Source organism: Trichosurus vulpecula, chromosome 1 (genome assembly GCF_011100635.1).
Source record: "Trichosurus vulpecula isolate mTriVul1 chromosome 1, mTriVul1.pri, whole genome shotgun sequence".
Classification (NCBI taxonomy): Eukaryota; Metazoa; Chordata; class Mammalia; order Diprotodontia; family Phalangeridae; genus Trichosurus; species Trichosurus vulpecula.
In genome coordinates, this window is record NC_050573.1 from 259,588,277 (window position 1) to 259,600,973 (window position 12,697).

Here is a 12,697-nt window from a genome sequence, read left to right on the forward strand (position 1 = left end):
AATTCTTCCTCTCATCATGCATTGCTGTGAAGCTCTCTTCTGTTGCCCAAGAATAGCACAAAATATAAATTTTTTCGGCATATAGCCATCATGGATGGACCAGCAGCTATGACATTGGGTCTGGGTATATTCCCTTTTTCTTTTCCTTTATTTTAAACCACTTGGGAGAGGGGGGTAGTTTTAGTCTAAAACAGCATAACAGCTCCTGTTTAATTTTGTGTTTCATGAATCAAACCCAAAATCAGAACCCAAAGTATAAGTTAATAGGCTAAGCTATAGACTTTGACTTGTCCAACTAGAATACCTATATTTATAAAGAACCAGAGGTAAACACTGAACATTATTAAATCTCAAGATTTTGGACTAAAATAGAAAATGGGAATTCTGTTTTGTAGATGCTGCCTTCTTGTCCAGGATGCTTATGGGATATTCAGTGAAGTACATTTGGAATCCCTCTGTTCTCCTCCAGAGGATATCTCTCAGCACAACAGGCAGTGGGAAGGAAAATCCTGCAGCCTCGGAGGAATGAAGATTTTACAGAGGACCACCAGAGGAAGGTTAGAATATACCTTGAAAGGGGTAGACTTCTCTCCATAATTACTGGCGCTCTCTTTATCTTTAGATTCATTTCCAAGAAGACACACACACACACACACACACACACACACACACACACACACAAACACAAAATCAACAAAATTCAGATCACTAAATATTTATTAGGTATCTTCTGGCCTAGAGCACTTTGTCAGGACTTGAGGGCGATACAAAGAGAAATAAGTCCTTTGCCTTAATGGAAACATATATAGTAGGTAGTCGTGATTTGCAACTGACTTTAATGCAAAATAGGATATAGTGAGATCATTTCTGCCAGGGGGATCAAGGAAGCCCCTATGGAAGAGGAAACATTTGAGCTGATTCTTGAAGGATGAATGGATTTTCAATAGATATATGTAGTTGGGAAAAGAGGGAAGAAGAGAAAAAGTAGTTAGGTGAATTGCCTGATGGGGGCTAATCTGGGATTAGTGTAACGTTACAATAAGATGCAATGTCTTATGAGTTATTATCTCCCCTTCCTTTTTAAAAAAAATACTTTTTGGTTTTTGGGTATTGCTTTAAAATGAATCTGTCTTATCATCTGAGCTTATGATAATGTCTGAGAGGGAAAAACCCATTATAAATATATGGCATTTTGCTTTTGAAGAAACTGATATCAGCTCTCTACTCTGATTGCATATAGTGGTCATATTTAGCATAGAAATCATTAGAAATCATGTATGTATAGTTAACATTTCTTCTGAATTTAGCAGAGAAAAATATTTCAGACACAGTGCTTGGCACATAGTAAATGCTTAATGATTGTGGGATTTTTTTTCATTTATTTATTAAGTTACAGGCCTTAGATTTTTGTGCTTTACAAAGTGCAGCATTTTGGAGTTGATTTTTAATAAATAAAAATGTAGCCACAAACCCTATCAATTACCTTTTTGCCTACTAGCGCTTTATTGGGTATGTGTTAGATGTGTTCTTTTAAAAAAGTTCTTTTGTTTACGAAAAGTATTTTACCATTATTCTAAAGTATTTTCAGTACGCTTAAGCCTATGAAAAGTCACCAGATATTTGGAAGCATATTCCATTAAATGTGGAAATATTATATAGTCCCTATATAGAAGTTTGACTCAATTTTAACAGACCTACTATGTGCAAGGCATTGTGGTAGGCACCCTCCCATTCCAAAAAAAAAAAGAAAAACCCAAACCAAAATAATCCCTGCTGTCAGAGAGCTTCCAGTCTGCTTGGGGAAAATCACCTAATTATTCCTTACTTTAACCTTCAGTCTTAGCAGTTGCCTATAAATTGTAAATAAATTTAAAGGTGAAATATCTATGTAGCACCCTCTGGGCTTACACTCTCGAGTCTCATTCAGTCTGGCTGGTTGGATCCTCAGAGGACAGTGGAGTACTACTTCCTTTAGGAAGTAACCTGAGAAAACCCTGAGGACTCTGCATTTCTAGTTCTGTGTCTTGAAAGCCCCTGTCCGGTGTTATTATCCATTATCAATCAACCAGTAGAACTCATTTTTATTAGCTTTTAGGAAAGGTATTTGATAAGAAGGTATAGCAAGAGCAATACTTAACAAAAACAATCCCCCTTCTTCCCCCCACCATACCAGGACACACTCTCACCTTGCAGACAACACAAAGGTCCTGAGGAGAGTGAGCATATGTGTTGAAGGCATATATGACCAAGGTGTACTTTCTGATTCCTGGCCGCAGAAGACCTTTTCTCCCTTTGTGGAATTCTCACAAGGTTACCCTTAGGTGTAGTTTCCTTCTGGGTTCAGTGGATGGGTGCCTTTCTAGAATCAGTAGCCAGCATTTCTCTCTATTATAAAGGGGTCAAAATCCCTGAAGCTGCTTTTGTACAGACTGCCTTTCTACCTCCACCTACAAGTATTTCCTCTGCTCTTGGTCACTACCACTCCAGCAGATTCTGCTACTGACCCCAGCTGCCAATGGGACCTCTGATGGCTCTAAGGCATCCCAGAATGAAGGGCAACATGCTCATAGGCACACAGAGCAGCTGCTCTTCCCTGTGCCCTCAACCCTAAACAGCTCAAAGCAGTTTTGTATCAGTGGCAGCCAGGAAGGAATAGAAGCAAGATCAACTGTGTGGCACGTCATTCCTTCTGTGTGCATACTCAGTTCTAGCTCAGCAGTTCATGAGTCATCAGTCTTTCTGACTCCTCAGCCAACCAGAAGGCTCTGGGTCACCAGAAATGACCAGCCCCTCCGTCAGAGGCAGGCGATATCTAAGCATGTTCTATATGATGTATCAAGAAAGGCAAATCTGACTCAAAGGACTGGGTTATCATCAACTAGTGCCCCCGCATTACAGTTGAAAATAAACTCAGAATAAAGCTATTATCTCTTCTTCATGGTTAATTTGGTAAGCTATGTTATCTCCTCTCATATCCTTTTTGATATGAATTTGGAAATTCAGTTTGTAAATGCCTATTGAATTTATAAACTCACTTTGTAAACACCTATTTTCTGGAGCATGTATGAATATACTCTGCCCTACTCACCCCCCTCCTCAAAGCTAGAGCACAGGATTCTTATCCCTGTAGCATGAGGTGGGGGGAAAATACATTCATAGTGCTGCCCTATTCCTGATTACACACTGAAGAACCCACTTTCCCATTGTAAAAATGAGCTAAGTTACCAGGCCAACCTATGAAGGTCTGTTCAATTCAGGATATGCTGGAAGGGTTCAGTCCAGGTTTTGTGGGTTGATCTGGAAACCTAACCACCATTTATGACATTGTTTCCATGGGAAGTTTTGTTCCAAGATCTAAACAGCCTACTTAGGAACAAACTTTTGGAACACAACCCATTTGTAAGTTGGGGATGGCCTATATGGTCTTTTTGTTTGTGTTATACTGGTTTGTATGTTTTCGTATGATCTTAAATTCTTCTGTACGAAGATATTTCCATAAAAGATGTTTGTACATTCTGCCCCTCCCCCTTTCCTTACATAGCCAACTAAATAATATTCAGGGGTTTTTTTTAAGTTTTTGGAAATAGCATTTCTTCAAAACAAATTATTAAAGAGTTCTGGAATGTTGAGCTTCATAATTGGCTATTAGTGATATCATCCATTGTCAGTAATCCATCCATTGCTCAGGAAGTACACGAGACTTTTTTTCCCCCATTTTTTGTCCTTCAAAAAAAAGGCTGTTTCCTAGCAACAATAATAAACGTCAATGAATAGACTTCTAGGAACTTTTTTTACTTCTCCCAATTCAATCTGAAATGATTAATTATATCATTCCAATATCTAATGCAGTAAATAACTTTTTCTGCCAGTTGGATGTCTTTGGGGAAATCATGGAGTTCTTCAGATCTGGGTCACCAGATTTCATATGGTCTAGGTTTACAGGGACAGAAAAGTTATTGCTTTCTGACAATTGTTTACTGACTGTATTAAAAATGACTTGATCCTTTCAAGCTGAGTGGGGGTGGGGATGCATCCACCTCGATCCCATTTAAAGTTTACTCAGGGACCGCTCTGCCATCATAAAATCAAAACTCATATTGATCCCATTGCTGACCATTTCAGGAAGTATGCAAGGAAACTGACACTGGCCGTTTTGTTTTTTCTACCTGTTCATAGAACCTGGTAAAAATAAAGGGAAGATTAGAGAATACTGAAAGGTTTCATGGGGGAAAGGTAAAGAACACTGAATTTAAAGAAATACCAGTGAAGAATTTTCATGATAACGCAGATAAAGCAGATTCATCAATAGGTAGTTGGTCTGTTGTAGGTCCTGGCACATGTTGTTGTTCAGTCATTTTCAGTTGTGTCCAGCTCTTCGTGGCCCTATTTGAGATTTTCTTGTTACAGATACTGGAGTGGTTTGCCATTTCCTTCTCCAGCTCATCTTACTGCTAAGAAAACTGAGGCAAACAGGGTTAAATGATTTACCCAGCGTCACGCAACTAGTACGTGTCTGAGGCTGGATTTGAACTCAGGAAGATGAGTCTTCCAGTCTTCAGGCCTGGCACTCTATCTACTGTGTCACCTGGCTGCCCTAAGTGGGCACACAGTAGAACCTAATAAATATTTCTCAAATTAGATTGAAATCGAAGAGACCTCACTGAAATTCATCTAGCAATTTTCCTTACTTCGTTCTTCCAAACAGATAAATATAGGAACTCTAGGCAAAAGGATTAATAAAATCACAAAAAGTGAGAAGTCATATTATTCTATATTTGTGTCAACCTTAAGTTTTGACTTGCGTATATGGTCATTGTTCTTCCATTTCAATATGCCAGCCAAGGCAATACTTGAAAAAATTAAATTTCTTTAAAGTAATTTTGTACTTATATCATCCCCAGCACTTAGCTCAGTAGTACTGAATAGTGCAGTGGCACAGAGGAGGTGCTTAATAAACACTTTTGGATTGGCTTATTATGGAAAACATAACTAGACTTCAGTTGTTCTCAAATGCATGCTGTCTCTAAGCTAAAAGTTCAGCTCTCATTTCATTTCCAATGCTATAAAATTGAAATAAATAAATAAATGAACCTTTTTTCCCTGTATCTTTTGCATCATTTTTTGAATTAATGGATCAATTTAGTGGTTGAGTAAAATATATAACTACTAATTCATAGTATCTTGTCTTAACCATACTAAGTCATAGTATCTTATTTTATAAAGTGAGTGAAAAATAGGCAGCTTTATGTTGCTTCTGCCTCTTAAAAAAAACCTTCCTTGTACTGCAGTAAAGTGATTTCATTACATTTATTTACTGATCCTCTGCTGAATGCCAAGGACAATAGGGAGAAGTTTACTATTTCAAGGAACTGAAATTGAAATATCAAACATGTCCTTATGGCTTCTAAGAGCTTGAGGTAGATTGTTCTAAATGGGACCTATAAAGCCTCAAGCTGGTGAGATTGCTGTGAGGCAATCTGAGTTAGAACTAGTCTTCTGAAGGCTCAATGGGGGAGACTCTTGTGTCTCTAATTGAAGAAATATATATTAAGTGCCCACCACAATTACTGTGCCAGGCACTGAATCAGACACAGTACTACCCTTTCATTAATGATATCTGTTCAGTACTCTAGTCTTCAGCATTGTTTAAAAGGAAGGATGTAGTGTGATTTGGCAAAGAAAAAGTGAGATACCCTCCAAGGGTGATAAAAGGGTGGTGGGGCTATAGCCCCTGTAGCAAGACTGATAACTTTTTTGAATAAAGTTGATGTCACCCTCCTGCCCAAAGCACCATAAAAATTTCTGAAAGGAAGTGATATTGGCAGTTTCTGAATAGGATATAGGATTAGGTATAATATTATAGCCTACATTTTCAGGATGAAAATCATCTCTAGAAATAATCTTATACAATCTCTCTTAATTAACAGACAATGAAAATGAGACTCAGACAGGCTAAGTGACTTGCGCAGTGTCACATTTCGCCTTAGTGATACAACCGACGCTAGACTGTAGATCTCTGGACTCCCAGTAAACAGATTTTATTGGATAGAGAAAAGGAATTATAATGGGGTATCATAAAAGAGGGTGTAGTAAGATATGAAGTCAGTTAGATAAGAGGATGAGTATCAAAGAGCTTCAATTCTCATTTTTTACATTCAAATCTCATTACATTAATTAAAGAGAAAGTGAAGCCTTTTTTATAAAAAGAGAATTGATGTGATAAAAATAAAGATCTGAGTTTAAATGGTTCAGTGATGCCACATGTAAGGCAGTAGGAAATTAAAACAATAGCTAATGCAATTCAGTAGGCATTTATTAAATATTCGTGTGTAGATCACTGTGCTAAGTACTAAAGGAAATTAGAATTTAGATAAGACATGGTCTGTTCCTTCATGGAATTTATAGTCTAGTAGGGGGTGACATAAATACAGAGAACTCTAATCTCGAATATTATTTGATAAGTGCATTAAAGAGATACATATCACAGGATCACAAGATCATACATGTAGACTCGGAAGGTACATTAGAGTTCATCTGATACAACCTTGGGCAGCTAGATGGTGCCACAGATAAGAGCACTGGGCCTAGAGTCAAGAAGAACTGAGTTCAAATCCAACTCAGATACTTCCTGGCTATATGACCCCAGCCATATCACTTAACCTGTTTGCCTCAGTTTCCTCAACTATAAAATGGGGATAATAACAGCACCTACCTCTCGGAGTATTGTCAGGATCAAATAAGATAGTATTTGTAAAGTGCTTAGGACAGCTCCTGGCATACAGTAGGTGCTATATAAATGCTTATTCCCTTCCTTCCCAAATCCTTTAACTTTAGAGACAAGTAAACTGAGGGTCAAAGAGGTTAAATAATTTGTCCAAGGTTTCATAGCATTTAAGTAATAGAGGTGGGATTTGAACAATATTTTCCAGATTCCATGTAGACTTGGAATCTGGAAGACATTACTGTTAATTATTTCCTATTTGTCCTGTACACAGCTTGCTTTGTATATATTTGTTTGTATGTTGTGTCTCTTCCATTAGGTTGTAAGCTTCTTCAAGGTAAAGATTGTCTTTTTGCCTTTTTTTTTTTTTTTTTGGTATCTCCAGAGATTAGCATAGTGCTTAGCATGTGTTTCTTGATTGATTGATTGATTGATTGATTGATTGATTGAAAGTGTTCGGTAAATTCTACAAGCAAAGTGGTTATATCATGGTAGGAAGGAGAGATGGAGAATCAGGGAAGACTCCTTAGAGCTTTTAAGCGTTTCTCCATTTTTGTGGTTCATCTATCTTGTTCTTGGTGTTCTGCCATTTTTGAGGTTTTGCCTCCCGTGCTGAGAATTTTATTTCCCAAAAATCCCATTCCTTTATTCAAACTTCCTACCATTTTCTTCATGTTGTTGACTTTGAACAGTGAGGGGAAGGAGGAGCCATGTTCTTTCATAACCTCTTCTTCTGTCATCTTGCTGGAGTTGGGTTTTAAAAGATGGAAAGGAGTTTAGCCAATGAGGAAAGAGAAGAAGGACATTCCTAGGGAGCGACAGTTTGATCAAAATCAATCAATCGAGAAACATTTATGATGTGCCTACCCCGTACCAGGCAAAAGATAATGAGAAACAGCGCAGGGGTGGGCACACTGAAGGGCCATAGATACTGATACTACTTGATGTAATGTTAAGCAGGGTGGGACTTCTTTACTGTTTTCCCTTTAAGAATGCTGAAGTAATCAAGTGCCTTTGATTAAGTCTTGCTAGGTGCTAAGCCCCAGGCCCACAGCCTTTTGCTGATTAGGTGTGAAGCCTTCAGGGCCCTAAGAAGGGTATATAAACTCAGAGGTTAGCATTTTGTTTGGGGCTCTCACTCACTGGAAGAGTGTTGGTGTGGAGACTCTGGGTAGCTGTTAAGGAGCTCCCCCCTCCCCAGCTTTGGAAAATCCAGATGTTGGTGCTTCTCTGATAACTATGTATATTGTGATTTGGTTAGACAGAAATTTTGATCTGTTTATATTGTCTCTGTTTGTAATTTCTGTTTGTGTTTTTTCTGAATTTCAGGGTGCTGGCTTTTCCCCCTGAACTAAGCGAATGGTATAGGAATGTTTAATTAAAGTAAGATTGCAGACCCCTTAAAGTTGTCTTCCACACATGTTCTGGCCGCCCTTCCATGCGTTCTTGTTGCTGGTCTTGTTAGGTCTTTCACGCCCACACCAGCTGCTAGCCATATTATTATACTTGACTAGCGATAGAATGCGTAGACAGGAATAATATGAGATGAAATCGAAAAAGATTCTAGATTGTAGACATTTTTCTAGATTGTGGAGAGCAAATGAGTTTGAGCTTGACTTGGTAGGGAGCTCCTGAAGAATTCTCCACAGAGGAGTGATATGACCATGTCTAAACAATTTCAATTTGATTCAATTCAATAAACATTTACTAAGTGCCTACTCTGTGTCAGGCACTGTGCTGAGCACTGGAGAAGCAAGAAAAAGATAGTTTCTGCCCTCAAGGAGCTTACAATCTAATGGGAAAAGGAAGCTGGAAAGCAGAGCAAGGGGGAGGACATTAGAAGGTTCCTACCACCCAAGCACAGCTGCAGATGGAAAGTGGAGTGAGCTACAGAGTTCAGGTTCTGCCCTCTCTAAAGGAAAGCTTTGGTTGGAGTCTACCCTCCAGCCCTCCAATCAGCAGGGACATAAGGCTAAATGAATTTAAAAGGTATTGAGTGTATACAAGGTTGAGATAAACAGCTTGGTGAGGAAATTTCTGGTGATCAGCTTATCTGGGAAAGAGCATCTCATTCCATGGAGTCATGTGACCAAGCAGAGAGGCAGATACACAGTACACATAGGAAAGTTTAGTCTGGCAGTAATATGGAGGATGGCTTAGAAGAAGGCAAGAGTGGAGGCAGGAAGTTTAGCTAAGGCCAATGAAGAGAAAGACCAACAAATCATTTCTTCCTCTAATGAACCAATCAAGGATTTATTGAGTTTAAAGCACCGTCTGGGTACTCTGAATCATCCAAAGAGACATGGACTGGGTCCCAATTCTCTGTAGTCTAGTTGGGGAAATCAGACATTTAATTTTTTTTGATATGTCCATACCTGTGATTTCAACAGCCTAGAGAGCTCCTGATTAGAAAACTCCTTCTACCACTGCAAATCAATGACAGTCCTTCAACTGAGAGTCTTAGAGAGTTAATTCTGGTGCTGAGAAGTTAAATTACTTGTCCAGAGTTATACAGCCAATATGTGTCAGAGTCACGACTTAAATGCAGGTCTTCCCCATCGCCTGGCCAACTCTCCATCCAGTATCCAGCGCTGTCTCTGACCAAACCCAATCTACGCATAATAACCGTAGCAATTATTAAGTTCCAAATAAGGGTTATAATGAAATAGTACTACAAGGCTTATAACGAGGAGGAGTTCACCATTGGGTCTGAGTGCTCAGGGAAGACTTCACAAAGATAGTGGTGCAGTGCAAAGGGAGGCATGGGTGGCCTACCACCTAGCTTTGTTTTACAGTTCTGCCATTTAACGTGGTACAAACCATCTAAATTCTCTGAGCCTCCATTTTCTCACTTGTTAAATGAGGTTAGTAATACTTGATTTCTGACATCTTAGGATAAAATGGGGTTAATGTATGTAAATGATTTTTAAGTCACACAAATGTAAATGTCATAAAAATATAAATATCACTCGTTGACAACAAGCCCTGTGAGGACAGAAGCCTTTTTTTGCTTTTTCTTGGCATCTTCAGCTTAGGGCATAGCTTGGCCCACTTCACTTAGGTATTATCTGTTGATTAATTAGCAGGTGAGACTTAAGCTAACTTGTGAGGGATAATAAAGATTCTGACAGGTGTTGGGGAGGGCTTTTCAGGTATAAGAACTGAAGGGAGCTATGACATTGAAGAAGAAACTGGAATATCTGAGGGACAAAGGTTAGTAGGTAGAATAAGGCTGAAAGGTTCTAGAACATGGCCCAGTGATAAGTAATTTGGTTTTATTTTGGGGTCTTGTTTTGGGTTTTTTTTGGAAGGGTGTGGGTTTGTAAGTCTTGATTGGGAATCAGAGTAGAGTGGTGGTGACTTGATTAAAATATTGATGTCAGGATAAAAAATATTTAGAATTAGAATGTAAAGGAAACTGGAACAGAATTAAAGGACTTCAAATAAGATCTGAAAAATACCACTTAGCATCTTCAATTGAATTCCATTCTGCTTTGTTCCTCGGAGTTTAAGTGGCTGGGATAGGTAGACCCGAGTCCCTATGGCTAGTATTAGGCTGGGAATTGCCACCCTGCCTCCTTTGTTGTTGTCGTTCAGTCATTTTTCAATCATGTCTGAGTTTTCTTGGCAAAAATACTGGAGTGGTTTGCCATTTCCTTCTCCAGCTCATTTTACAGATGAGGAAATTAAGGCAAACAGGGTTAAGAGATTTGCTTAGGGTCACACAGCTAGGAAGTGTCTGAGGTCAGATTTGAACTCAAAAAATGAGTCTTCCTGACTCCAGGAATGGCACTCTAAGCATTGCCTCTTTAAGAGGCAACTAAAAAACCCACATACTATCAGTCCTCTACCCCTGCTACTCTTTCCCCAATCCTCCCACCTCCATCCCCCCAAAAAACTACCTACCACCAAAGTTTCTTGATGCCACCCCTATGAGTACTGTTTACTACATAAACTGTAGTGGATGCTTTATAATATGTCACTAGTAGACCATAGCTCCTGTACTTTGTCTTTGAAGAGGAAAGGATTTGATAAAGCCCCAAATATATTCTGAGGGACTGGCATCATTGAATAGTAGAAAAGCTTTAGATTCAGAAAATGTACAGTCAGATTACCATTTAATAGTTATCTAGGCAAGTAATTAGACTCATCCGGGCCTCAGCTTCCTCACTGACAAAGTGGAGGGTTGGTCTGGAAAGACAGGTTGGTACAGTAGAAAGGGCCCATTCTGTGTTTAATCAGAGAACCTGGGTTCAAGGCCCAGCATTGCCAACTTTCTACTTATAGAGTATCACTCAATCTCTTAGGTCTCAATTTCCTATAAATCTATGTAATGCATGTAATATAAATAATTTATCTACATAAATCCTATATATCTATAAAATAAAGCTGGCCCAGATGATCTTTAAGTCCTTTTTTTTTGAGGGGGGAAGGCAGGGCAATTAGGGTTAAGTGACTTGCCCAAGGTCACACAGCTAGTAAGTGTGTCAAGTGTCTGAGGTCGGATTTGAACTCAGGTCCTCCTGTCTCCAGGGCAGGTGCTCTACTTACTATACTACCTAGCTGCCCCCTTAAGTTCTCTTTTAGCTCTAAATCTAAGAGAATAAGGCTGTGAGGTGATTTCTAACAAATTATGCCGAAAAGAGTTTGTCAGGCCTTCCTTCTGAATAATTTGTGTTTAAACTCTGCACACTTGAGAGTATGTTGAAGTGACTCCACGAATTCCTTTGATATTGACAAGGAAACTCTTGTTTCTTTTATCTGTATTTTTTAAAAAATAACCCTTCATATGCTCTCTTTAACAGGAAACATGTGATGAAGAGAGCTGTCCCTGATGCAAGAAAATACAGTAGTAATTTCCTTCCTTTGATTTTCCCTCTTCAAAAAGACAACCCTCTCAAGGAGGTACCCACTTCCCTTGGGGTTTGAGGTCCACAGTCCCTTTGCTAATTACTGTGGTTACAAACCATGCTTTAAGAGACACACTTAAACAGTCTTTCTTGACTTTTAAAATGATCTTTTTGTTCCTAGTCAACTCACTTCTATTTTTGAACAGAGAGAAAATTGCTTATTTAAAGACAGGTTAACTCCTTTAGGTTAGATGCATTTGCTGTAATAACAGTAATAAAAATAGTTTACACTTCTGCAGAGATTTGGGGATTACAAAGGGTTTTTTCCATACATTCATTATTTCATTTGAATTGTAAAATAAATGTTTTGAGGAAGTAAGCATGCTTCTTATGTCAACAACTTTCTCCTCATATATATGGTGCCTGTAAGAAGTTTGAAGGCATAATTTTCGAGTTTCTTTGATGGACTTGAGATTTTTTCTGGTAGACAGTTTTCTATTACAGTTGTTTCAGAGAGAATTGGGTTTTTTTAAAGACCATTTAAAGGTAATATTTGTAAAGAAAAGATAGTAATTGGTGCTTTTCCAAAAAGGAAGAAATTTAAGGGTAAATGGACCTGGACATTAAGTAATTTTGTCCTGTTTTCTTTCAGCTAGCAGTTAAGCATCTCATCTTTCCACCATGCTCTACTATACATCTTTAACCTACAGTGAATATCATTTTCATTTCCTCATTCCAGAATTTTGAAGCCTCTGAAACCTTAAAGCAAAGAGAATAAATGGCTTCAAGTCTTAAAGATAAAATTTTATTTTTACAATAGATTTTGATTGAATACAATTTCTTAACTGAACAAAAGCTGATTTGTTGGAAAATATTTTATCAATGGTTGTCCTTGCAAGTGAAATTTGTACAGTATGTTCTCTTAAAGCAATGTTAGTAAGTAGCTATTTGCCATGAAATTTAAAGATAAACTAATTGCATTCTTCTTGCCATGAGGTTTCTGGATGAATTCATTCATCAAACAAACAACTAATTGTAATAAGTGCCTAGAGTATACAGCTTTGCTTGCTAGGGGAAGACACATAGTTAAAACAGGATATCTGCCCTTGGAGAACTTTCCTTTCAG

At 38.3% G+C, this 12,697-nt stretch overlaps 1 protein-coding gene across 1 annotated transcript in view; it reads left to right on the forward strand.

Moving 5' to 3' along the window:
• SPIDR (scaffold protein involved in DNA repair) overlaps positions 1-12,697 on the forward strand; it is a 573,123-nt gene that overhangs the window by 436,614 nt on the left and 123,812 nt on the right. Inside the window, exon 11 of the mRNA XM_036758339.1 lies at positions 396-557. Coding sequence (XP_036614234.1) covers positions 396-557 — 162 coding nt within the window. The remainder of the gene's footprint in view (positions 1-395; positions 558-12,697) is intronic.